This window comes from Sturnus vulgaris, chromosome 1, assembly GCF_052056855.1.
Source record: "Sturnus vulgaris isolate bStuVul1 chromosome 1, bStuVul1.hap1, whole genome shotgun sequence".
NCBI classification, from domain to species: Eukaryota; Metazoa; Chordata; class Aves; order Passeriformes; family Sturnidae; genus Sturnus; species Sturnus vulgaris.
This window is the reverse complement of record NC_142243.1, coordinates 121,244,598-121,271,711: the sequence shown is the minus strand read 5'-3', so window position 1 is coordinate 121,271,711 and position 27,114 is coordinate 121,244,598. Positions and strand designations below refer to the sequence as shown.

The 27,114-nt window shown below is 37.1% G+C and overlaps 1 protein-coding gene across 1 annotated transcript in view; it reads left to right on the top strand.

Annotated features, from left to right (window-relative positions):
• Positions 1 to 26,872, top strand: part of LOC148225467 (uncharacterized) — a 43,757-nt gene extending 16,885 nt beyond the window's left edge. The window contains exons 2-5 of the mRNA XM_088175555.1: positions 5,238 to 5,402; positions 10,165 to 10,250; positions 19,265 to 19,427; positions 24,205 to 26,872. Coding sequence (XP_088031681.1) covers positions 5,238 to 5,402; positions 10,165 to 10,250; positions 19,265 to 19,328 — 315 coding nt within the window. The 3' untranslated portion in view covers positions 19,329 to 19,427; positions 24,205 to 26,872. The remainder of the gene's footprint in view (positions 1 to 5,237; positions 5,403 to 10,164; positions 10,251 to 19,264; positions 19,428 to 24,204) is intronic.
• The last annotated feature ends 242 nt before the right edge of the window (positions 26,873 to 27,114 follow it).

The window sequence follows — 27,114 nt, the reverse complement described above, 5'->3', positions numbered from 1 at the left end:
CAGTTGTGTTGTCACTTTTCCACACCAAAGGGAAAAACAATCCCTGACATGACTTTACTTTCCCTTTTAAATGTGTATAAAGAGGAAAAGCACTGTACCATATTAATGCAGCAAGAATGGAAATACAGTGCTTTTCATAAGCGCCTGTTTATGTGAGAGCAACTGTGCTATTTACTTTCCTTTTCTTTTATTGTCCAAAACCTAGTGAAGAAAACATAATGGGGTTTGAATAAAGAAACTTAAAAAGTAAGCTGATTTTTAGGAAAAATATCCTCATATCTAGCAACAACGATAAACTTAAAAGTGCTATTTCATTATCTAGTCCATGTTTCACATTTCATATTTTTAAAATTATTTATTCAAAAAATGAGATTGTAAGTACAGAGAGTTTTTCTTATTTTATTTTTCATCCATCTTATTAATATTTTTATTTCATCCTGAAAAAAAAATATAGTAAGGAAAAAATATGGTAGAATCTTTTTAGGCTCCCAAACCATCCATAGTCGTTGCTTTACTTTCTAAAAATAATACTCATAATTTAGTTTTTATGATAGAATAGAGTATTAAAAGAATATAGAGTAGAATTATATAAAGTATAGAATATATACTATAGAATTTTAAAATGTATATATGCATATATATACAATGTATATAGCTATATATAAATACATATAGAATTTTAAAAGTTTATTTTAAACTTATATTTAAATAGTTATTTATTATAAATTAATATTTATATGGTTGTTTTAATTAAAGCTGTCAGCTGTCTTTAGTTTGCTTTGCTTTTACAGATAAGGAAGACAAATAAGTGTTTGAGATAAACTATATTAGGGCTCAAGTTTTAGGGGGTAACACCTCCCCATTGGCTGATGCTCAGGCCAATGCCCAAAGTGGTACATGCTTGACACTTGGAAGTGGTATGGTGTGTGATTTGACTTCATCTTTTTTGTTTGGAGGGCTCAGAAACCCTTTGGTGAAGCTGTCAAAGCTCTTTGGTACTGATAATCCTGGAATTGGTGGCTTTTCCATCACACTGTTCCATACAACCAGAGTGTTGCAATTGTAACCTCTTCTTGGTGGCAGCTGTGCACACTACTGCTGTACTTTTCCCCCTCAGGAGGCATGTCGTGATATGGATTTACAGTTGGATTTCTGTTTGTTTTGATTTAGTTTGGTTTGTTTTTTTTCTGGATTTCTCTGGGCAGAAAAAAAAAATCACAACTGTTTAATTGATTTTCTTTTATGAAAGCTATATACTCTACATTTGTTTTCATTTACACATCCACATCAGTGCTATCTGTCTGAGATAGCCAGAGATTTTGGCTATACCTAATTAACAAGTTCTGAAGAGATCTCTGTAGCAGTCCTAAGTGCAGCCAGCCAAAGTATTGTGAATTTTTTCTGTAGTTGTGCCTCCGTGGCCCAAAGCTGATGATAACTTGCAAGAAGTATCCTTGTAACCTGTCGGCTCTTTAATGGCTCCAAATTTCCCTGTGATTTGTAAATCACTAGAAGGCAGCCTAAGAAAGCAAGTATAAGTGTAAAATAGATACAATGTGCAGAGAAGCTATGGACTCTAGATGTGTTGGTCTAAAATTTCTACCTCACTGGATATTACAGTGGATGAGGTATCTGCTGGAGGACCCGAGGCATACTTCACCCAGATCAGGGTCAGCAAAGACCAACTTCGTGGTTCTTACCCTGGGGAACAGTCTGAAGACAAGATAATCAATGAGAGATGGGAAACCAGTATGTCCTTGGGATGGGAGGCAGATTCAGAAAGAGACTGATGTGTGTTACTGTCTTTGAAAAGCCCCAAAATCTGAGACATCTGGGAAGAGAAAAGCTACCAGAATGTACTTTATTTAAATGTAAGATTTATTGAGAAAGAAGTTCATCAAAAGTTTGGAAAAGACATAATGGCCAGTAGAAAGGTCTTGGAAATACAGGAGGACACCATCCACTTAGCAAAAATATTCTAATATTATAAGTTATGGTCTATCAGCTTATGTTTGGAGTTTCTGAGTTTATCAGAAGCATCTCAGTAGGTATTGGTCAGAGACAGCTGCACAACCCAGAAACTCTCTAGAAGGAAGTGGGACACTAAACCAAATGTAGGGAGTGGAGCTTTGTTTCTGATCATTATTTCAAGGGACCTTCTGGCTGTGCAATGGTAGATTAAAGTGAAGCTGGCTTTCGGCTCCTCCAGCCTGTCATTCTGAAAAATATGCATCAAATGTCAACATCTAATCCAAAATCCTATCCCTATTCTTCTTGATCCAAGAAAAGTTTCTGTTCTGAATTGTTGATTTAGGGTTGTTTTTTAACAATGAGTTTTAGGACATACTTTCATCAAACAGTAGATTTTGTTCTTAACTAAAATAAGGATATATTTTTACACATTCACCTGAAGACAACCCTTAATGTAGTCTAGTGCCCTGAGCACATTGTTATGTTGAACTCCTAGAAGATTTGAATTTTAAAGGGAAAAAATGTTATGTATCCTCATTATTCATGAACCAATAAGGTCAGACACAGGTTTACCACACATAGAAAACTTTAAGTATATAAGGCTGTTGAGATTCAATAGATCCCAAGTGTAACAAATAAAAGCACCTCTGTTAAAGTATAGTGCATCTTTCAATTTCTTACATTATTTTAAATTACCATTTGTGGGAACTTAACACTGTAGAACAAAAAACTTTTCTAGCAGTTTTCAAAAAGCCATTTATTGTTTGCAGAGTTCCAGATATAATTGGATTTGGGTTACAGAAATTTAGGTCTTTTCCATTGTGTATTCATGCAGAGATGTTTTTTAAAGTACTTGAAAGGAAAAATCATCACAATGTGTTTTACCTGTTACACACACTAAGGCTATTTGCTATCTCTGGAAAATTTAAAAGGACAACTTCTGAAATGCGAGTTATGGAAAAATTCCTGTTAAAATTTACCTTTAAAAATGGTGAGTTCATGGATTAAAAAAGATAAAGGAACACTTTTTCTTAAATCCAATTTTTATTTTGCATTTTGCCTTTATAATAAATAATATTCTCATTTATATTTCAAGTGAAAGCAGTAGGTCTATGTAAGAAAAAAAATGTGCATTTCAGTTTGTAACCTAATGTAACACTTTTAACTGATTTTTTTTTCTGTGAAGATACATTTTTGTTGCATAAGGTAATATAAAAGTGGCACAAAATTTCCCCTTCATTTATATTTAAAATATTTACAGTATTCCATAAATATATCAGCTGCTATATAAGAGTTTAGTACTGAATGGATTGATTAAATAGCTAGCTGGACACATAATTAATATCTCAAGGTCCCTTTTTAAGCTTGAGTATAACGGCCAATGAGAAGTGATGTGGCTGCTTTGGGATGAGCAAAGCTTTTAAATGTTACCCTTCAACCCACACAGCAGTCTCCCTTTCTTCACAGAGCTGTGTTCTCGTCCATAATTTTAAGGGCCTTTGTAAATGGTGTAAGCAGCAGGACCTTTGGTTCAGCAGCAGCGATTTTTTACTGTCAAATGTGTAATTCTCCAAACGGAAGGACAGACGCTTTGGAGACATCATTATTCTTCACCTATCTGTCAGAAACTACAGAGGATCTAGCTGGTTTAGTTGCAGTCCTTTTATCTTCAGTCTGATTTCTACGATTTTTCAAATAGATCCACAACGCATTCATCACCCCATGAGCAGGAATTTCAGCCTGAGCATCACCAGTTATATAAGTTCTGGGCTGAGTAAACTAATTTCCCCTGATTTCAGTCATGTGAAGCCCTGGGTGGAAAGGTCACCCTCATTAGTGGGGAGAGATGCTGCTGCCCTGGTGGCCAACTGGCTTTGCACCCTTTTAGTTATTGATCTGGGAGCACACAGGAGCAGGCAATGGCTGCAGGGCACAGCTCAGCTCTCTCTTCTTGAGGCTCTCTCAGGAAAGCTACCAAAGGTTTCCTTCTACACCCTGGATCTCTGCTATGGGTAATTAAGGTTAGGCAAGTGAAATAGCTAAAAATGAAAGATTTGGATTACTAATTCCTCCTGAAAAAAAAAAAAAAAAGCTTTTGGGACAACAAATCCAGGGAAAATTTTCTGGGCATATCAGAATCCCACCAGGTTAAAGTGACTCAACATTTAGTTTTCAGAAAGCAAAATCCCTCTGCATCCAAAGCCAAGGAAAATGTTTAATATCCATAATTTTCTTTTGTACTCTCTGTTCCTGACCTTGAATGGCTGATCCAGAGCCAATGTGGGATTCAGACCATAATGCCAAGGAAACTGCAGAGACAGTCAACACCATTTCTTCTAGAGGGGTTACCCTGGGGTCTTGCCAGTGAAAATGATAGGGATAAGTTAAAAAATGAAATTGAGGAACATCTTCAGCATTCAAAGAAAAATCAGTTCATGACAGAAGCAAGAGGTAAAACGTTAGCAATTGTTTAAACAGAGGTGCACATTTATGGTGTAGGGGTTTTTCTAAGACACCATAAGTTTCAGAAATGGGTCTGAATTATTGTTGAAAACATGACTGTTAGTGAGAGAAGAAGAGAGAGGGAGAGAGAAGGTATGTAATGCTTCTTTTTGGGGAACATTTAGGAAATTATTGAGTTAATTTTGTAGAGCACCAGGTCAGACAGCATGAATGCTGTGTTCTAGTGTGGACACTCATATTCAGCTGCTTTCTCCTCTTAGGATGAAGGAGGATGACTGATTCTTCCCCAAAGGATGGAAAGGTATAAAGACAACTATTTGGTAAACTCTACCCTTCCTGAGTAGGTTTCTCACTGGCTGCCTGGGCCCCAGTCCGGCTGACTGTCAGGGGTCATAGTACAATGCAGGGAGGATAATCCAGCAGGAGAAAAGTGAATATTCCCTCCAAAATAGCACATTAGTCTGTGCAACAAGCAGCCATGGGCAGGCACCCTCCATGGCCAGTTTGGGGCAGGCATCCTTGTTTTAAGGCATGGAAAAAATATCCTGCTCTCAATGCAGACTCTCAGGCTAGGTTCCTGCATGACAAAGCACAGTGTTAAATGGACTGTGCCCATTGTGACAGCAAGAACCACTTAAAATTAAAGTAAAACAATATGGAAACTGCCCCAAACTTCATAATATTCTGTTGGATTCAAATCCACTCTAGTTTGGGCAAAAGCACCATCAGCAGGAATCTGGATACACACACAAGTAGAAGCAACAGCAGTGTGGAAACTAATTTGTGACTCCTTGATCCCATAGGATGCTGGGCCATGCTCACCACGTTCTAAGGTCAAATCAGCTCACTCCTCTTTCTTTGCTGATGGAGAAATAAGTGCTTGCAACTTATCATGGGATTTATACAGGAACAAACTGAAGGCCAAACAGAAAGAAGCCACTGAAAGCAGAGTCTTAAAAAGAACTTTGGTAAGTCTCTGAAAGAAATAACTTGCATTTTATCTAATATGAATACTTTAGTGCTTTCAATTTTTAAAAAAATTCTTTATTATTTCTTTACTCTTTTCTTCTGTTACTTTTTCCTTCCTTTTCTTTTATTTTACATATTGTTCATAATTGTAGTAGGCCAGCTTGTGGAGGGTTAGTACAAAATGGATAAGTCAATTTTTTTTGTTCAAAGCTTTCATTTATTAGCGAATCAAACAGTGATTTGCACAGAAGCTTTCCAACATAGGTGCCTTGAGCTGATTAGCACTTTATTCTGCTTTCACACATTGACAAGGTTGTGTATCATAAAGCAGAAACTCTACTTGTTGTTGTCCTTTCTGGATTTCAAAAAAAAAAAAAAAAAAGGTATTTTTTCCTGCACAGAAACTTGAAGATATATGAAATTTTGTTCCACTGCGAATTGATGATTGCTTTTAAAAATATTTCTTAAAGGGGTTATTCTTTTTAAAGAGAAACCAATGTCAAAGTTCTGTAAATGAAAGAATGAGCTCTCCAAAATCACCGATGGTGCTGTCTTGCTTCTCTTAATTGATTGGTACTTTGGTTCTGAAACCTTGGCCCACAGACCATCTGTGTCCTGCAGAGAACTTGCTAGCAGAACCTTTAGAGAGGAGCCAGATACCATGATAATAGTTTCTCTGTTTGATTACTGCTGTTAAATCATCTTAAAAGCAGTTAAATATTCATGAAACCTTTTACTAATCAGACCTCTTCTAGGAAAGTAATTCTAAGTGGGAAAATTCTTTTTGCTTCTGAAGATGTTCTCCTTTTTAATATACTCAAATAATAATTAATAACTTATTTATAAAGCCCCATTGGCATGGCTGAGGTGCTTGGGGTACTATACAACATGATCAAAACAGAATCAAAACAAAATGAACAAAAGTTCACTCTCATTAGAGTCAAGCCAAACACAAGAAAAATTGCAGACAAGAAAACAAGATCTGCTTCTCTAATCATGTGGTCTCAACATTTGTAGTTTTGAAGTGATGCTGGGGTTTGAAATACATCAGCATAAGCCTCAAAGAATATACAAATAAGGGCAAAGTCCCTTTGTTCTTCCATAAACTTATTTTCATTTCTCACATCTTCATATGTTATCCTAGCTCACCTATTTCAAACATGCATACCTGTAAGGTATTCTGCATTGCTAAGGCCCTGCAAGCTGCCTCATTCAACCTTCCACAAATAAAGTGGCAGAGAAAAAGGTGTTCCAGGAGTTTTGCAGTAAATGTTTCAAAATGTGACCCACTATGTACTGGGGGAAGTTATAAAGCAAGGAATTTGGCCTTTGCTATCCTTGCACATGAGGACTGTGGGACAAAGTTCCCTGCTTGTCAGCCCTTTGGATAGGAGAAAATCATATTAGTATAAAGATCACTTTTATAGACAGCTACACAAACATGAGTTTCAGTACCATCTGTCACAAACCTTGGAAAAAAGACCTAGAAATTAACACATGGACACATACACATTTAGTCACTCAAATGCACTTGCAGAAGTTTTTTTTTTTAAGTTCCATCTGATCCATAGTGCAGGGAAACATACATTATTTTTTTCTGCCATATTACCAGATACCATTTCCACAGTACAGATTTCCAGATATGTAGAATGACTGTACAAAACAAATTAATTTGTTGCTCTTCTCTTAGACACCAGCCAAACTGCTACTCTTTACTCTTTTTTTTAACAGGTTAAATAGGTTATGGGGGATAAATACAGGAGGAAAAAACAAGAGAAAATATATAGTGAAAGTTAGGCTGTCATTAGCAGCAGCTCTTTCTGATAAAGCTCAGGACTTAAACTATAGAAATGGGAAAAACAGATTAAAGCTGTTGCTTTGATGCCTTAATACAGTATCTATTTAATTCGAGATTACATCGTTCATAAGGAATAAATCCCCAAATATTTTGGAAAATCTTTCAACAGCCTTCAAGAATATCACAGTTTCACTTGCAGAATTCCCTCTCCGAAGTCTGATTTTAGAAATACATCAATGCATAGATGATTTAAGAGAGCAAAAGCTGGTTTTGGGTTTTTATCTCAAGGTGCAACATTTGCTCTAAGCAAAAAGTTGCAAGGAAGCTCAGCTGGAACTGAGGACAAGTATTAATGGTGGAAGTTCAAAGGCATGAGTGGGAGCAGCAAGGATGGATAGGCACAGGATTCACTAATGTGCAGTGAGACTGATGAGGGATGCACACTTCTGTCCATCTGTACTTTGAGAACATCTATCCTAATATATCATCTGACTAATTAAACAGTGTTTCACTCAGAGGAGTCCACATTGGATCAGACTTCAGTATAGAGGCCAGATTCAGTGTCCATTAAAATCTCATGAGAAGCACATATCACACTCAGTCCCAGATATATACATGGCAGGACATACAGACCTGTGGCAGGAAAATACTTTTTGCCTGATCCACCTTCCTGAATTTCATTTTCTTTTCCAAGAAAAGTGATGCTGAGCATTTCACAGCATTCATCTTTTTGAAAAAAAAAAAAAAAAAGAGCCTTGTAAAAATGGGCTTATTCACAATGCTTTATGGCTGGCATTTTTGATGTACAGTCTGACCTCTGATGCTTGAGAATTCTGCAGTTATGAAAACATTAAATTTTATGGGAGGAAAATACAAACTCTTGAATTGCCTATTAGATTGTATATCTGCTTCTCAAAAGCAGTAGAAGCAAATGTAATATCATCAGAATTCAAATGTAAGTAAGAAAACACTAAGTAGGAAAAATAAATCAACAACTGTCTAAAGCTTATGGTCAAATATTTTTCTTCTAAAGTCAACTATTGTCATCATCTATTGTATAGAATGTTCTCCATGAAAAAAAGGTAATTAAAAAAGCAGTTGTTTTATAGTTGTTGGCTGTTTTTAACTTTTCAGAACCTCTGCCTGAGTAAATCTTGTCATTAAATGCTGACAGCTTGAAAAAATATCTCTGGATTAACACAAAACAAAGCAATATTCTTTGTCCAATCATCTAACATGAATTCAAATTTAGGAATTCAAAGTCTGTGATTTACATAGAGTATATTTAAACAAAGATCTAGGGGATCCACGTGTACTGTACAATCTTCGACTCTTTCTTGTGTGAAATGAGTTTATGCAAGCCTGCTTCACTGAACAAGGCTATTCAGTTTTGTTAGTCCCTTGAATTAGTTTCTAGGTCAGCAAAACACTAAGAACATTAGAAAAACAAAACAAAATAGCAATGCCAAAAAATAATCTAGACAAACAAAACCCCCCAGAAAACCTCTAGACCCTAAAAGACTATATCATTGTTATGCAAGTCTTCCTGCTCACACACTTCAAGTTAAAACACCTCCTTTGAAGAACAGAAATGGGATTGCTCAAAGTTAAGTACATGAAAAAGAGGAATCAAGGCTAATGACTGTTTTGCCCAGTGGAAAACTCTCCAAGTTGTATTATTTCAGCTCCTATAAATATCCTAATAGGATTTTCATGCTGCATTGGAAAATTCCACTGCAGCAACTCAGTCTGTTTTATATGTAATTCATTCCTCTCTTTCTTTCGTGCCTGGTCATTTTTTATGTACAAACATGATACACAGTTTACCAAAACATTTGGTAATTGTCTGTGTGAATCAAACAGTTGTAAAACCTGCATCATGCAAAAGCTCAAGGCAATACTAAATTTTTCCCTGCTCATGATCATTTTTAATGCTGCCTGTATATGTGTAAGTCACAGAGAGCCCGCATCATATAGCAGACAAATGTAAAGCCATTTTTTCTTTTCACTGTATTATTGAAATCAATTAGGCATAAGGAAAAGCAAAAACAGAGAGAAAAGACAAATCCTTCCCATTTTCATAGCAGCATCAGGCTACAGTTGTATGTTTATTTTTGAAAAATGAAATTAGTCTGTCTAGCTGCTTTGTTTATAAGTGCATTTCTTGTTTTTACTAAGTTTAATATGATTTAGGAAAATCCAGAGAGATTATTTAGATGCCTTCCACTTGAAACACCTTGGCCCTAACAAGGCATCATAAAAAGACAAAACCTGGGAGATGGTTTCCTGATAGATTGCCTTAGCAGAGTCACATACATCTTCATCCATACCCCCCATTCAACCAGACACTACCATCAATGAACAGACAACAGCAGACACAGGGGTACATGTGAAAGTCCTGTCTCCCATTCAAAGTCAAATCATTTCCTACCTGTTGGGACACAGACCTTGCAATTCTCTGAGGCCAGACATCAAAGTAGGCAGAACGGATCTTCTTAAAAAAATTATTTCCTGGGGCATCATGTTACCTGTCTTTTAGAGCTTTGGGCAGGGCTAGGATATTTCCTAAGGAGGAGTAGTTTCAAAGTGTGAAGCTCCCACTGTAGGACGAATCCATCCTAGTCAATACTTGAGTATTGAATATCGCAGTTACCTCACAGTTGAAGTTTGCAAGTTGTTTCTAGCTCATACTGAACTGAAAGCTTTTACTGTTTCAAAAGGGTTGCCAGGCACCAGCCTGGCTTCAGTTGCTTTCAGATATAATGTCTTTGTCTCCTAAGGCAGGGTCCTACATAAAGGATTTATGAGATGTTGAGGATTAAAACTATGGAGGATTCAAACAGATCAGCGCTAAAAGTGAACCTGTTTTAGAAGGAGTCCTTACCTGTCCTACTTCCAGCATGTAGGAAATTATAAAACTGGGATGTGTCCTTTAACATCTTTATGCCTTCATTTCCCTGCAGAGGATGGCAGCCAAAATCTTCAGCCACTGTGGTACAGCACAGATTGTGCAGCCCCTCCTTGCCAGACTTCAGGGATACTTCTCAAGGTGACTGCCCTCGTTCATACATCTGGGGTTTTTACAATCAGGATCCTGGAATGGAAGCCAACATATTACTGTCAGTGCAATAGATTATAATGCTGATGCTTCAGAAAGAAATAAGGGTAGAAGGTTCTGGATTCACGGATTCATTCAAAAGCAATATAAAATAAGTAGGGAAAATGACTATGTGGTACCAAAGCACAGTGGTGCCCATACTGAGAAAAGAGAGCAACTGTTTCTTTCTGCTGATTTAGAGGAAGGCTGCCAAGGCACATCCAGTAAATAACTATTGTTCAGAGTCATCTGAACAAGGTTCTCTAAAAACTGAGTTTGATATATAGAAGAAACACTCAACTGATTGTTATATAATAAGAACTGACTGCAGAGGAATGGACTTTTTACAGAAGCTAGTACAGTATTTTTAAGTTAGGGAAAGCTTTTTATTCTGTGCATTGAAGCCCTGGGCTTTATTCTATTGGAATTTACTTTTCCAGATGGCTCAGAATGCTGTCTGTCGTTGGAGCCTGTACAGGGGCCAGGTAATGGGCAGTGGTGATGCAGAAACACAAAACAACTCCAAAATTTCCTGAGAAACATGACCAGGAGGAGGAGAAGAAACAGAGCTTACTCAAGAGCCAAGTCTGAAAGTATCTAAAAATTAATCTGAAGAGGGATGCTGTGCCTATGAAAGTAAGGGGGGAGCACGTGCAAAGCAGTTGAAACAGTTATGGTTTTTTGCTTTGTATTTAGCTTGGTGTTAAAAAACACACAGCATTATTTTTAGCTCTTAGAAAACCCGAGCAAAATGCTCCAGGCAGCTGCTATCTCTTCTGTCTCGAGTAAACATTTGGTTTTTGTCAGTTTGATGCTCAATCATCAAAATGTGGAACTTCCTACTTTCCCTTTCCCTTTTATCTTTCCTTGTCCCTATCCTTGTCCTTGTTCTTGTTCATGTCCTTTCACAACTTTCTGGAGCTTGCAGTTTTTAAGAGGAGGAGCTGCCCCAGAATCAGTTCCCAATTCATAGTTGTCCAATGGTCCAATGTCTGATGCACCTGATTATCTGTCTGAAAGCTGAGTTTGATTTGCCTTCTTCAGACAGATATTTCTCACAGAAGGAAAAAAAAAAAGAGACAGGGAGAATATAGGGGAAGTCATGAATGGAGTTTTAATTTTGTTTGCCTCTTTCTCCCCACACAGAACTTCTCAGTCCAAATAGCTGCACCTGTTAGGTTGCAGTAATTTAATTGCCCCTTGATGCCAAGTGAAGAAAGAGGAGGTATGGCTGATTTGTATGTAGTTCACATTCATTCTCTGCTCCTTACTGGCCTATTCTAAATAATGTAAAATGAGTCAGTCAATTTGGAGTGGAGCACAGATCACAAGATATTGTTGAGGATGGTGTCACACATCTAGATTTCTGGGACATAGTGTCATCCAAGGTCCATTCTGGATTGTTACCACAATCAAACACTGCCATGGGTTGACACTGAGGAAATTAAAGACTATCCTTCATTGGAACTGGTGAGGACTCCTTACAAAACCTTCTGCAAATAATGGTGAGCAGAATACAAGTGTTACATCCTATGCCTTCCTGGGTGTCAGAAATGTAGACTATATTTTCTGATGGACTTCAGGATAATTGACATTTTAGCATGTCACCAGCTCTGACTGAGGTACAGCTAGATTTTTCAGCCATTTATTTGCACTAAGGTTGAATCCAGGGCATGCCACATTTCTCATACTTCTCACACCTGAGATTTGGAAGCCTTACGACCTCTCAGAGTGTCATATCCTGGGGGCATTCACCATATAGCTCCAAAAAAAAGGGGCTTTTGCAACAACTTCTTTCTGGTGTCAGGGATGGGAGGAAGTGGAGAGCGAATGGTTATGGTAAAATTTGCAGTCTTTCCTCCATTTTGTAGTCTACTAGAGCCAGCCAGCAGTATGTGACTGGAACAACATGTCCAGAAAGAATTCCTGACCTCAGCAGCAAGGAGCAAGTTCATTAAGGCACACAAACCTCCTTTTTCTGGGAGAGTACAATGTGCTGTTGACTCACATGGGCCACACAGTCTAATCCTAAATTATTAGTAATTCTGGCACTCTGGCTTCTGCTGATTAACATCTTACTCTGCAAGCAGTTCAGTCTAGCTTAAGTGGTGTTGCATGTTCAAATTCATTTTCAGTATAAGGATGAAAGAATCATGCCATATAACTCTAACCATGGTTCCAACAGATCCAGATAGGAATTATAACATGCACCAGAAGGAATGAAAATAAATTTGCTCTGAGTTCAGAGCGATCTGGTAAAAGAAAAAAAAAAAAAGAAAAAAGAGAATGAATTCACAATCCTTGCTTATATAAATAGCACCTGTTTTGACAAATTTTGTATGCTTGTTTTCTGAATTAGCATGCTTCCAAAGTACCACTTTTTTTCAGAACATAAATGACAGCATTGACAAAAAAATAACACAGGCTGTTACTATATATATGTTTATAATCTTTAAGCTTTGCAAGCAAGAAATTGTTGAATTCATCCAGTAATTCTTAACTTGTGCACACTTGCTTGGTCTTCAGCCATAGTACAACACACAAATATCTGGTTATTGGGTCTCAGAAGGTTGTGATCCACAGCACTAGCCATGTACTCCAGATGTGGATAATGGGTCCAGTGCTGCAATATCTTCATTAACGATCTAATCACTGGCACAGGGTGAACCTTCAGCAAGTTTTTAGACAACACAAAACTAGGAGGAGTGACTGATATGTCATGCTGCCATCCAGAGGAACCTCAACAGCTGTAGAAGAGGGATGATGAGAATCTCATGCTGTTCAGAGAGAGGAAGTGCAAAACCCTGCCCTGGGGAGGAACAACCCCAGCACCAGCACAGGCTGGGGGGCCACCCCTCTGGAAAGCAATTTGGCAGAGAAGGCCCTGGGGGTCCTGATGGACACGAGGCAGAACACGAATAGGACTGAAAGAACTGTGCCCTTGTCACTAAGAAGCTGAGAGGTACCCTGGCTACATTAGGCAGAGGAATGCCAGCTGGTGGAGGCGTGTGGTTCTTCCTCTTTAGTCACTGCTGTCTACTGTGCAATAGTGACACTGGAAATACTGGAGAAGAATCCAGTGAAATGCACAAAACTTATTAAGGGGCTGCTCTATCTTACATAAGTGAGACAATGACAGAATTGCCACTGGCCAGCCTGGAGAAGAGACGATGCAGGGATATCAGCATACATAAATGTCTGATGAGAGGGAATGAAGAAGAGTCAGAAAGATTCTTCTCATGTGTGCTCAGTGACAGGACAAAAGGCAATGAACACAACTGAAATACAAGGAAATCCTCCTTAAACATATGAAAAATCTATTTTACTGTGGGGATGGTCAAATACTGGCATAGGTTACCCAGAGAAGATGTGGAGTCTTCATACTTGGAGATATCCAAAACCTAAGTGGACACAGACCTGAGCAACCCACTGTAGCTGACCTTGCAGGTGACGAGGGGTTCCACTAAAGAATTTTCAGAGGTTCTTTCCAACCTCAACTTTTCTGTGATTGCACAATACTTTCCCCACTACACAAATATTGCGGCAGTATTCTTTCAGCAAGTTTGTATTTGCATTTCTGACATGACTGCACATAACAGACACATTTGTTGCTCTTAGTGTTCAAGCTAATTATTCACTAGTCCTCCTTAGGACTTGGGTAGCTTTAACCATATTTAAGCTTTAATGACCAAGAATCAAGATGCCACCTTCTGTGCAGGACAGCACTGAAAGACTCACACTTAGAAATGCCCCAGCAGGGTGGATTTAAACAAGCTCTTTCCTTAGTAAGACCATCACAGCCACTCAGAAAATGACGTGATTTAACTCGTGGGTATCTGTCCAGGATTTTTGAAGAGTCTTACAAATTAGACATCATACTAGGTCTGCAATTCTTTACAAGACCCTAAGCAAACCCTGTAAAGCCCATAGGAAGCATGGTAAGTATTTTGACTGCACACTCCTGAAAATGAACAGGGCTGAGAACGACACCTCTATAATGTTGAAGGGTGAGGCACAGGAGATGGGCAACATAAGCCCATTTTGGCACCTAGCTTGTTTTCCAAACATCTAAAAACATTTGAAAATGATCATGACCTACTTAGAATAGTGAACAGGCTGGGAAAAACAAGCATAAACAAAATTAGGACAAAACATACACAAGTAAAACTTGCAAAAATTCTTTGTAAAGCTACTTATAACTCATTTAAAGTTTTGCTCATCCACTGAAGTCAAGACAAGAACATTACAGATTACTATTCTATTCAACAAAACCAGATGGGATTTACCCATTGCTGCAATTCCAACTACCCAAAGTATATTTGTCTCTTCTCTCTAATCCCTCTTTCTCTGACATTAATGCAAGAGTCATTGTAATGGGTAGGCTTCTTATGAAGAACTCAATAGTAATAAAAAAATACAAAAATTTCTGTTCTTGTATTCCTCTTGTTGTTGAAGAATAAAATTATACTGTAAATTAAATCTGATTTTATGACATTTTGCATGCATATAGATCTTCATGTGAACTCAGGGGAGCATACTTTATTTGAGCTCTGTATTCCTTATACTTTTTAATTAATTTTTCTTTGTAATTCGGAATAAGTTTCTAATGGATTTGTGGAACAATATGGGGTCACTTGGGGGTGATTTTAATACCTGCAATTCCCATGGTTATTAATCAAAGACTTTTTAGCCTTTTAGATAAATTATCTGCCTTCTGTTTAGAAGATTGAGATTAAGCATGTGAAAGAAATTGTCCCTACTGACACAAAGGAAAAAAAGTCATGAAAATACAAAATGCAACATTTTGGGTATCTCATAAAACTACAGAATATGCTGCGGATTTTCAATTTTCTTCCATCTAGCTTCATGAAAATAATTTGCTATGAAAATAGCAGTGATTCTGAAAAGGGGTGATTTTCATTTACTGCCTATATATCTCAGAAGCTGTCAGAACCAGTAAAAGTTTTTTTAGTTGAGGATTTACCATTTACAGTTTTTTTTTAAAATCTATCAGCTTTTTAAGCACCTAAGAAAGAATAAAAGATGTTCACTTAGCAAGTTTTGTTGGGAATCTAAATTTGCATACCTTTGAACAGTGGTTGTTACATTTTCATTGGCTGAATGCTGAATCATACAAACAGACACAGTTTTTGTGCAATTAATTTGATTCCTCTTCATAGTGTCCAATAATTAGAAAAATCCTGGTTGATTTTCTGTTCACTAAATAAGAAAACAGTTTATTTTCCATACCTTTTCACTTGCTCTAGAACAGCATAACTGTAATGTCCTTGAGGGATAACAAAGACAAAAGAACCTACATCTGAATTGAAACATTTAGTGTGTATTTATATATGCAAAAATATATATAGCCTAATATCCAATCTCACAATTCTGCTCATTATTCAGCAATGGTTAATCTGATATCAAGAACTCTCAAAACTCAAAGAATTTAAATTAGCTGTGGACTTGACTTCAACTTTTCACATAGAAGCATCCTTAAGGTGTGTGAAAATTCAATGCTTCTCTCTAATTCACTTCTGTCCCTCTGACAAAATGAAATTAATCACATTTCACAAAAGCATTTTAAGTATTTACAACAGCTCTGTTATCATAATGTCTAAGTATTTCACAAATTTTCTTCACCTGAAGAAGTACTTGATTTATCAGTTTGCTAACCTGAGGCACAGCTGCCCCCAGAGGACAGTGGTTTTAGCTTTTCAGGTTTTGTGGGGGATGTGAAGGAGTTTAGCTGCATCTGTGCATTGATCCAGGTGAGTGGATTCACCTGGACCTGTGACACATCCAGGACTCATCATATTCCATCACCTGCTTCCATGGTACTGCTCAAAAACTCCAACTGTCTCCTTCAGTCCATGCTGTGCAGCAAGGCATTATATTCTTACCAAAGAGGTTGGTCAGAGGACCTGGGCACTGCTTTCATAAATCTGAGGCTGTTACTCATTCTTCATCCTGTCTTTTTTCTTAGCCACCAACCACACTTAACTGGGAAAGTAGGAAGGCAAGGGGAAGACAAAGCAGAAAGTCAGCAAAAATTATCAGCAAGAAATAAAGAAACCTAAGTGGGTAAACAAACCCCCCGCAAATATGGGGCCAAAACAGACCTAAGAAACATTTTTCACTTTCATCCCTCAGAAGCAATTTTCTGGAAAGAGAAAATACTTTGATGACAGCCACATAGAGAAGTCAGAGAATAGATATGAGATGAACAAGACAGCTTGAAGACAACTCTACACCATGATGCAGTGCTCTCTGTAGCAAGTATTTCTTTCCTATGGAGAGCATTGCACATCACTGCACAAGGCCACATTTCATAAATTGGAAACCGTCTTCAGAAAAATACATTTATACATGTCATGGGGTACACGATGTATACTTTGCTTCATTATTGTGATATTATGAATCCTGCATGTCTTGTCTTCCTAGAAGAATACTTCAGAGGTCTCAAAATTTATTCTGCCAACAAAGTAGAAAAATGGGCATAAGTACAAATTTTCTCCATGTAGTGTAGAATATATAGTGCACATTTTGTAAGTTCATGGAAGGAAACAGTCAAAATAAATATTATACATACAAGTATTTATCTGTATGCTAAAAATGGAAGAAGAGAAGACACATAAGCTTCAAGAACCTGCATATATCAGCAGGTCTTATTAAGGTATATGTGTTACTTGTATTCAAAACCTGGGCTTAGCATTTTGCAGAGCTGTCTCATTCTGAAAGTGAAGCAATTCTTCATTTGCCATGATCCTTTCATGAACTTGTGAGTAACTTTATGACATTAAACATGGCAGGAGCATATTTGTTTAGTAATTAGAATACTAAAATGGTTATTAGGAACATCATCCAAATTTTCTATAATTCAACTCTCAGCTTTATTCAGGAGCACAAGTGGCCAAATGGCTCAGCCTCAAATGTGAAAGAGAGGGAAGCAGTGTGAGTCACACCAGATGGCTGTTGACCTTAAGGCAAGATAGAAACGGATGGGAAAAGCTTTTCTCAGCTGTGCTTCTTCTAGGCACTGCTCCAGAAACTCACCTAGTCCTGGTAGTGGAAAGAGTTTTACTTTTTAACATTGAAGAAGTTCTAGTTTAAAGATAATATATGGTACTTTTTTTATGTCTTTTAAGATATATAAATTGAATTACAATAGGAAAACAGCAATGAAATTTCCTTTCGTGAATCACAGTATTCCAGAGTTTGAGTGCTATGAGAGCATCATTTCTTCTAAAATCACACACTGCCAACAATTATTACCATTCTTCACAGTTGACCATTGGAACAACACTCTGAAGAGAAAGAACTTATGTGTAAGCTAAATGCATGCTCTCCTTTTGAAACAACTTACAGTTTGAAGGTTCTCATTCTGTGAAATGAAATGTGTTGTCATAGGAAGTTTTCAAAAGCTGAAACAAGACTCTGAACAAATCTTACAACGTCATTATTATTTTAGCTTTTCTTTGAGAGAATTAGGTATCTACTCTATTTATCCAAGTTAAAAGAAATCATATTTCTAAATTTTTAAATCCTCTGTAAAATGTCAGTCACTATCAAAACAAGTGCAGTGTCTGATTCAAGGCTTGAGTGAAAGACTTTTGGAAACAGTGGAAGATGTTTAAGTCTGTGTACTCTGGTTTTGATTCACAAAAGCTAAACTTACAGGTAATGAGATAAAGTTAGGTAAATGAGTCACCTCTCTGTAGCTGTATATAGTGACCAGCTCTAGTGCTTAGCTTTTATAATGGTTTATCTATGACCTAACAGATAAACGGAATGGAACATAATCAGAAAAATCACAGCTAAGTTTCAGAAATATAAAAGTAAACACCACCTCATTTATTTTCATACACACACACACACGTATACAAAATAAAACAAAACAAAACAAAACCAACCAACACCCCCCTCCAAAAAGAAAAAAAAAAAAAGAAAAAAGGAGGAAAATGAAATTATTTCTATTTTCTTCTCAGGAATCCACTTGAAGCGTTAATTAAGCATGTTAACTTGAATGCGGTAAGAAGGTTTGCAAAGTCTTTTTTACCATTTTGTAGTTTTCTGTGGTTTATCTTATTTTTCAGCAGTTCCTCTAATATTACCAAGATATTATTATTCCTGAATGTAATCATGTTGTGCTGTATTCTTTTGAGTGGGTCAAATAACTTTTATAGTGCATATTTAAAGGTTCAACGAAGCCTAAGGAGTCTACAATATATGCTGCTGACTGGGAAATTATATTTGTATTTAATTATGCAATACTGTGTGGAACTGAGAACGTATTGCACAAAATGGCTTTGACTGACTGTTACATTCTTTCTGCAGGTGTTATCATACACCAGGCTAACATAGTTATCTCTGTGCTATATGGAAATGAAGGAGTTCAATAATGGGGGTGTTATATATTTAGAGGTTCACAGCTGTGTAGTTTGCTTTACTGGTCATGCAACCCCTCTCATTCAGACAGACTATACAAGCTTGCAAAAAATCATATACACCCTGCAGAATTTGATATTTGGTAATGAAAGCCAGGTCTGTTAGCAGAGCTGAGAATGTTAGTGTTTTGTAGTCCCCAAAATACACTTGACTTCATGGGAGCCCTACTGAGTGGCATCAAATGAGAATCTGGCTTTGTGTGCACTGTCCCACGGGAATGTCATGGGTTTGTTACATGAAACCCATAAATCACTTTGATGTTATCTGGACCTGTATTGTCATAAGAACTCTACAGGCTGGTAAAATATGATTCTGAATCACATAGAAGGCACTTACTGCTCCTGGGCATTGAGTCAGATATTGAGACTGCACCCCACTGTGCCCTGAAACACATATTTTGTGCAGCATGAGTGCATATGTGGCCAGAAGGAGGCCATTCTCTGTACTTTGATTGCTCTTTCATTATATCTTTGCACAGCTATACTGACAACTCTTCCTGTTTCTGTTTCAAAACACAGACAAAAACTAGCGAGCATTTACCATATTTTCCCCCTTCGACATTTGAAGATTATACTGATTTGAGGAAATGAGCAAATAATGAGAAGTACTGCAGTCCAGTACAGGACGACTGAGAACTTTTAAGTGCCAGGATTTATAGATGGCAAACACAATTTGTTGATGGTAAGAGCAAAATTGTGAGTTTTAAACAAACAACAAAAGGAAAGAGTTATCTTCTAATCGGTAAGAAACTGGGACATCCTGAAACAAGGAAGATTTGTAAATTGCTGAAAAATAATGGTTTTTTAGTCCTGAATTTAATGTGCAGACACAATGATGAGTTCAATCAAGATGTAGAGATGCATCCCCAGATAAACATCTTACAAATCAAAGCTAAAATCACAACTGCATAGGACAGTGACAGATGCTGAGAGTGTGGCATCGTACCAGGCACAGTCTTCCAGGAAAGAGTAGGAAGAATCTGAAGTCTGGTTATCCCACAATACCCACAAATTCTGGAGAGCAAAACTGGACTGCAATGAGACAGAAAATAAAATTACTAGAGAAAAGAGTATAAACTAATTGCACTGAAAAAGAACAAAATTAGGAATTCTTAATCAAACCATTAGGTACAAAGAAGGTTGAAAACAAAAGCCTTAGTAAGAAAATTCCCCTCAGGAATTATTTTTCTTTTAAAAACTCACTGAAGCATGAAGCACTGCTGAACTTAAGTGGCTACTGGATTTTCTAAACAAAGGAGACATAGGGAGCTATATGGCAAGAGAAAAGGGCAGGAGCAGAAAACAAAGGGATGGAAACAAGAAAAATCTATAATAATATTTTAACACCTGAAGGCAGCAGCAGAAGATGCAGAGATGAACCAGACAGTGAGCATATGCAGAGCAAGAAACAGACATTTTAACAGAAGGCATACAATTTGAATCCTGCTGCAAATTTCTAAACAAGTGACTTTATGCACAAAGTGCATTGTGTTCTTATCAGGCTCAAAAGGTTCTGCTGATTGTTCACTGCTTTGATAACTTAGTAAAGAGGCTCAGATTAAAAAGTTACCCAGAACAGCAGACCTGCAGGTGTGTCCATGCATTCGACTTTCAGTGTCTGACTAGGAATATCTCATTTCTCATCTATTTCTGTAGGTCTGCCTGCTACTGAAAACATAATTTGCAGTGCTGATGCCTTATGCTGGATCTCTACTTCTGGTTGCTGGTTTTGAAAATTGTTGTTCCTGGCCTTATTTATAAGTTGAGTGCAATTTTTTGCACAGAGATCTCCCTCCTCATGCATACTTGATAAAAATTACTGCCATAAAACAATCCTATTTGACCCAGTGTAAGACATTAATACTATGTTTAAATCCAGTTTCAAAAATCCAGTTTCAGGACAAAGATCTTAAATCTTAGGAAAACTGGGATGAAAATCCTTTGCTTAACTCTTTTATTTTTTTTTTAATAAAGAACAACTCAAAACTTATTGTGGAAGCCAAATGCTACAAATTCTCAATTCCAGGCTAAAAAAATGTGGCTTGGAACTTGTCTTGACACAAGTCTAATTCAAAATCACGAAAGACAATAGAAGGCTTTCAAAGTGCTTTGTAAACAGGAAGGGCTGCTACCCATTGGGTCCAGCAGTTAAGTTTTTCTCAAGTAAATTTTGCCTTTCTGGCCAATTAGCAACTGCACTGAAATCACTTACATATTTCCATTTTTTTCTTTTTGAACTCTGTGTTTTCCAACACATCCTGAATTAATGAATGAGAGTGCCAACTAATTTGTACTACACAGAAACAGTTTCTTAGTACTTTAAAATATTTTTTCTCTTTTGGTTACACCTTTCATCCTTTTCTCTCTTTTTTTTTTTTTTTTTTTTTTTTTTTCTTAATGTTGCTCTTAGCAGGATTGGGTTTTAGTGGATTCACACAAGATGTTAGTCCAATTCATGCTGTAAAACATTTCTAATTCTGGACTACAATAATAGCAATTATTCTTGTGCTCTGACCTTTGCTGTACTCATTACCACTTACATCCTCCTCCACTCACGTATTTTTCACTCTGTTAGACTTTCCTCTTTTAGGAACAATTGTCATATATCAAAACTCTGTAACAACAAACTTTTAAGTGCTACACAACAAATGGAAACTAATGTAACAGCTTCTTGAATAAGACTGATCTTGTTAGCATGAACTCTTTGGTTTTTTGGTTTCTTTAACATAGAAAATCAGGCCTGCAAGGACTCATCTTTCAGTGTGTACCCCAAACCATTAATTCAAATATTTCTTTTCAGATAAAATGAATTTATTAAGTAGGTTTTGTTAAAGTCATTACCAATTTTCTTCTGTGGATTCCATCTCTTTTTGTTTATTCAGTTTCATAAAGAAAAATAATGGTGCCTTGGTTTCCACAGAGTACAGAGATTTGATTTAGAAGTGGGTTCTTGAGAAATATTTAATTTTCAGTAACTCTTTGTTACTACTATTAAAGTAGCACGTGTCAAAAATGCCCTGTTCAATGTCAAAAAGAACTAGTCCTTTGTCTTTTCATTATATTCTGTTTTTATTTTTGTTCTGTATTTATAGAATCACAGAATGGGTCAATTTGGAAAGGACCACAGTGGGTCATCTGGTCCAACCTCCTTTCTTGAGCAGGGTCATCCCAGAGCACATGGAACAGGATTGCATCCAGATGGTTCTTAAATATGTGCAGAGAGGGAGACTCCACCACCTCTCTGGACACTCTGTTCCAGTGCACAGTCACCCACACAGTAAAGAAATTCTTCCTCATGTTTAGGTGGAACTTTCCATGCATTGGTTTCTTCCCCTTTCCTCTTGTTCCATTGCTTGGCATCACTGAGGAGAGCCTGGGTCCAGCCTCTTGGCACTCTCCCTTGAGACATTTATACACATTAATGAGGACTTCTCTCAGTTGTCTCCCCCTGGGGCTGAACAGGCCCAGCTCCCTCAGCCTATCCTCATCAGAGAGATGCTCCAGACCCTTGATCAACTTTGTAGCTCTCTGCTAGACCAGCTCCAGGAGCTCCAGGTCTCTATTGCAGAGCCCAGAGCTGCACACAAATGTGGACTCACCAGGACTGAGTAGAGGGACAAGATAATCATCGACCACTCTTTCCAATGCACCTCAGGACACCATTGGCCTTCTTGGCCACCAGGGCACTGCTGGTCATGGACAGATGTTGTCCACCAGGACCCCAGGCCCTTCTCTGCAGAGCTGCTTCCCAGCAGGTCAGCCCCCAGCCTGTGCTGGTGCATGTGATTTTTCCTCCCCAGGTACAGGACCCTGCTTTTGTTGAATTTCAGAAGGTTCTATTATTCTTAAAATGCTTAATTAATCACTGTTTTACTAGCTTTCTTAATGGTTCCTAATTATATTTTGTCAATATGCTTAATTAATTTGCTTTACCTGAGAACTGCCTGCTCACTTGCCTTTAAATTTGTACAGTGCCTACGCTTGGTTAACTCACAGTTAGAATTGTTCATACAATTGCACATGGTGAAGAGAGTGGCAGGACAGGCATCCCCACAGTGATCACATGCCTAGTTCAGTAGGGGTCTATTTGAGCTAAGCAAGAGGTGAAGCACTGGGGATGACAGGAGAGCAGCTCTGCTTCTGCACATTCAGGCTTGGCCCTCTCTCAGGTGGGACGTCTCCTTAGTGTCAGTCACAAAGGGCAAAAGTTTGTGTTAAAATGTGTAATGAAAGTATGAGTGCACTTATGTGAGTTACTAAATAGTCTTTGCTGGTGAGAAATTTTAGTTGTTACTTACCTGAGACAAACAAGCATAAACTAGCATTTGATAGTTCATCCTAAGTCGTCAGGACATGCAAAATGTCTCTGCCTCCTTCTCCCCCAAAAAACCACTTTCCAGAGCAGTCCTAAAACTCTCTAATAGTGTTCTGAAAAAGGGATATAATTAGGAAAATATCTCTATTTCTCTGAAAAGAAAGAAGTCAAAAGAGGATACACACAGCATCTACAATGGATTGTGTCCTTTGCCTGGTATCTCCTTATCTTCTTATGAAGAGAATTCATGAGTGAAAGCCATTTCTACTGGAATGTCAGTATCAATGTCAGTTTGTGGCATCCAGCTTCAGCAGAATTTCCTTTCCCTGGTGTTGCTGTAAATAGCTTGTGTTGATTGGGCTTGTTATGTTTTGAATTTTCTGTTGTTTGAGTTAATTACGTGTTGGAAGCATAGGACAAAACAATGCATGTGAACTACTGAATTAGCTGGAGTTTTATTCTTCCTGAGCCACAGAACCGGAATCTGTTTTCCTTTTCATATGGAAGGATCCTGCAGGGAATACTTACTGCACAGTAACTGTGGCTCCAGCTTTGCAGGGAAAAGGAGGAGACATGCCTTGACACTTTTAAACATGGAGCTCACCTCTATTGGATCATGGCAGAGGGCTCAAACTGCAGATGTAAACTGCTATGTGCAAAATGAGCCAGCAAATTGCAGAACTTCACAACTGGGAGGCTGAAACATGTCCTGAAAGATAACTGTGGTTTTTATTGATGTGGTACAGCAGCTTCCTTGTACGAGAGTAACATTTGGTAAAGGTACTTGATTTGCTCTCATATGAAAGCAAACTCTGTTACCATGTAAGCACACAGGAATTTTTGCATAGGCTTGGATGGTACCTGCTGATGGTCTGCATGAGTTGCTTCAGCTTAAAGATGAAACTTCAGGCAATGGCAAAAATAAATATATAAGCTGATATCCTTGTTTAAAAACTGATCCTAAGTATAAAAATACTCTTTCTAGCTAAGACTCACTGCAAACAAAAAGAAAAGAAGACTTACAAATGAGGTATAGTTACATTGTACAGTCAGTTAATCTTCCATCAATAAATTAAATTATATTTATCCCTCATGTCTTTGTGGCTTCTGTCTTATCCTTTTTTTGTTTGTTGTTTTGTTTCAGCTACCCAGAAAAAGCTTATTCCAATCTGCTTCTGAGAAAAGTTCTTTGTGAAACTCTGCTCATAACACCTACACCTCTGCTGTGATAAAGTGTTCACCTCTTCAGAAGCCCCTTATCTTCATGTTCCTCACAGTTTTGGGAGGCAACTTTTCTAAGATCATGTCTCTCTCTTTTCTCTGGAGCTGGGGCTTGTAAACTGAGCCTTGGCTCTAAGCTCTCTCCTATGAATGTAAAGCTCTGTTTGCTCATGGTGTATGATCCCACCATCCACAGCCACACCATCCCTCTTCCTCTGTGTTATATATTTAATATAAAATATTCTAGACTTTGTGTGGAGTACACCTTCCTCCATTAAAAGTTACCTTCCTTATTTAAAAATAAAAGTAATGAAAACCTCTTTTTTACAAACTTGCTCTCATAATTTTTCTCTACCTGTATGACTATTTGATAAAAATTTATTTTACAGTACTCAGATTTTTAAGGTTCTGACTTCATTACTTACTTCCCTATTGCATTTTTGGGGGGACAGTTTGCTTTTTGGGGTTTTTTTTGGGGGGGGATGGTTATGGTTAGTGATTTAATTAAGAAGTACTTAAATTTGTTTGAAAAATAATATTTTTCCCTCACACAGATCTCCAGTGAAACTTAATGGTCACCTCCAAACAATTTACTAAGGATTTGTAACAGCTTTGGATTTACTTCCTTTTCTCTGAATTCTGCTTCAGATCCTATTTTAATTTCTTCTGACTATTTCTGTTCCTAAGGGCATCCTAATTATTTCTTCCATCCTTCCATGCCAGAGATATGATCTCACAGCTTTCATCCTTGGTTTTATTCTTTCTGATATAATCAGTTAGCTCATGTTCAAGAATTTGTTACTTTTTCATAGTCAAAGGAGAAACTGTTTATGAATGTAGATATTTCGTTTTTGGAATCCTTCTGTTTTTCAAGAAGGATTATTTTCTCAGTTCTGTGTCCCTAGATGCAGTAGGAATCAATAAAGAAAGTGCTTTTACTGTGCCAAATGTTTCTAAATTATTTTCCTGGCACTTTGTCTCTTTAGTTTTCACTCTTATGTCTTTTTCTTTTCCTTATACCACCTTTGTGTTCTTAATGATGGTATGCTAACATTAAATTTAGCAAGAAAATTAAATTGGTAGGGGGTGTATTTATTAGTGAATAAAAGTTATTCAGCTGTAAAGAAAGAAATAATTCTTTTGTTTGATTTCATCAGGAAAGGTGCAGGCATATCTTGAAAAATATATTAACATTAAAATTAAAATTATATTAAAATCTGATTTATACTGAATATATGTAAGGTGAAAGCATTTTGTTGGGGCTACAAATTCTTCTTGAACCATGTGTTGTTTTGGTTTTTTTCTTTCCTGCATGTAGTCATGAATAAAAATGAACCTACAAGACAAACTTAACTTTGCAATTGCATGCATTATCTTTATGTAGAATGGTCACATTTAAGCTAACTTAGCAATTTTAACTAAATATGTTGGCAAGTAGGATTTCAGCTTGATCATGGACTTGTATTGTTGTAGAAATAATCAAAATGAAATCCAGCTCACATTCCAAAATAGGCTGTCTCTTTAGAAAAGAGAAATTACATTATTTAAATCTATTTGTGCAACAGTAGAGGATTGAGAAAAATTTCAATAATCATTGCTTTCTATTTAGCAAGAACACAATATTTCCATAAACTTAGTGTGAGCGAAAACCTCTATGTTAAATCCAGAATGAATAAACTAGCTCAATTTAAAAGGTTCTGAAGTAAGAGTTATTTCAATTTAATAGTTTTATGCTGGTCTCTGAGTACTCAGGGACTTAGTACTTTGAAACAGAATTGGCATAACAATCAGTGAAGTGAATGATGTCATTTCCCAAAAGGCCAATTCAGGTTCTCCTTTTCCAGACAGATATTGTATGCTCAAACTTTGTTCTTTATTAAACAGAGATATGTAAACCTCAAGAAGATATTAATTTCAAACTTTCAAATAGAGTTAATACTTGAATTTCATAATTCTAAGGTTAAACCTTCTCTATCAGTCTGATCTGGCTGAGTAGAGAAGGTAAAAAGTACAATTAAAAAAACCCTATATTATCCTGCCTACTCCAACATTTTTCTTTGGCTTTATTAATCTCTTCTTCTCCCCTTTCATTTAAATTTCTCTTTTGTTCTGTTTACAACCATTCTGGTTTTCAGACAGATTCCTGGACCTTGCAGCTGTTCTTTGGCTGAAGTGATATGGAAAGGTAGCTTTGAAGAATTTTCTTGGTAAATTTAATTATTTTCTCCTTCTCTCAAACACTGTTGACAAAGATGAGATTTAACATTAGTTGATGACTCTTCTTAGCTGAGGTACAAGAACAGCAAAGATACTCCAGTTTGTGTTGTTCTGTATGTTGAATGAAATATTAAATATAAAAGTATATAGTATATGTGTCCAAATCAAGAATTCAAAGAAGAATTTAACCGTTTTAATTATCTTTCAAAGGATCTCAGAGCACTCCAGCCAAGATGTACAGATAGATGCTAGGTTCAACAGTGTCCTTGCATGATATATATAAGATGCAAAACATGTGGTGAAAAGAAATGAATAATTAAAAAGCTTCATCATTACCATAATGCTTGTAAGTGGTTTAATTTCTTTAATTTATTTGGTGCTAATTTGATTTCCTTTATCTCATCCTCCTTGGCCTGGATGAATTCCACTTCACATCAGTCTGTGAAGGCTGTGAAACCCTAAGATTTGCTTCTAAGAGCAGTAAGATGAATCATGCTTTTCCCTTTAGCTATTGAGGTATCCAAGACAACTCACTAAACCTAGGTAAAACTCTATTGGTTGTGTAAAAGAACCATTGCCCAGATGTGTAATGCTACCACCTGCTGCTCAGGAAAAC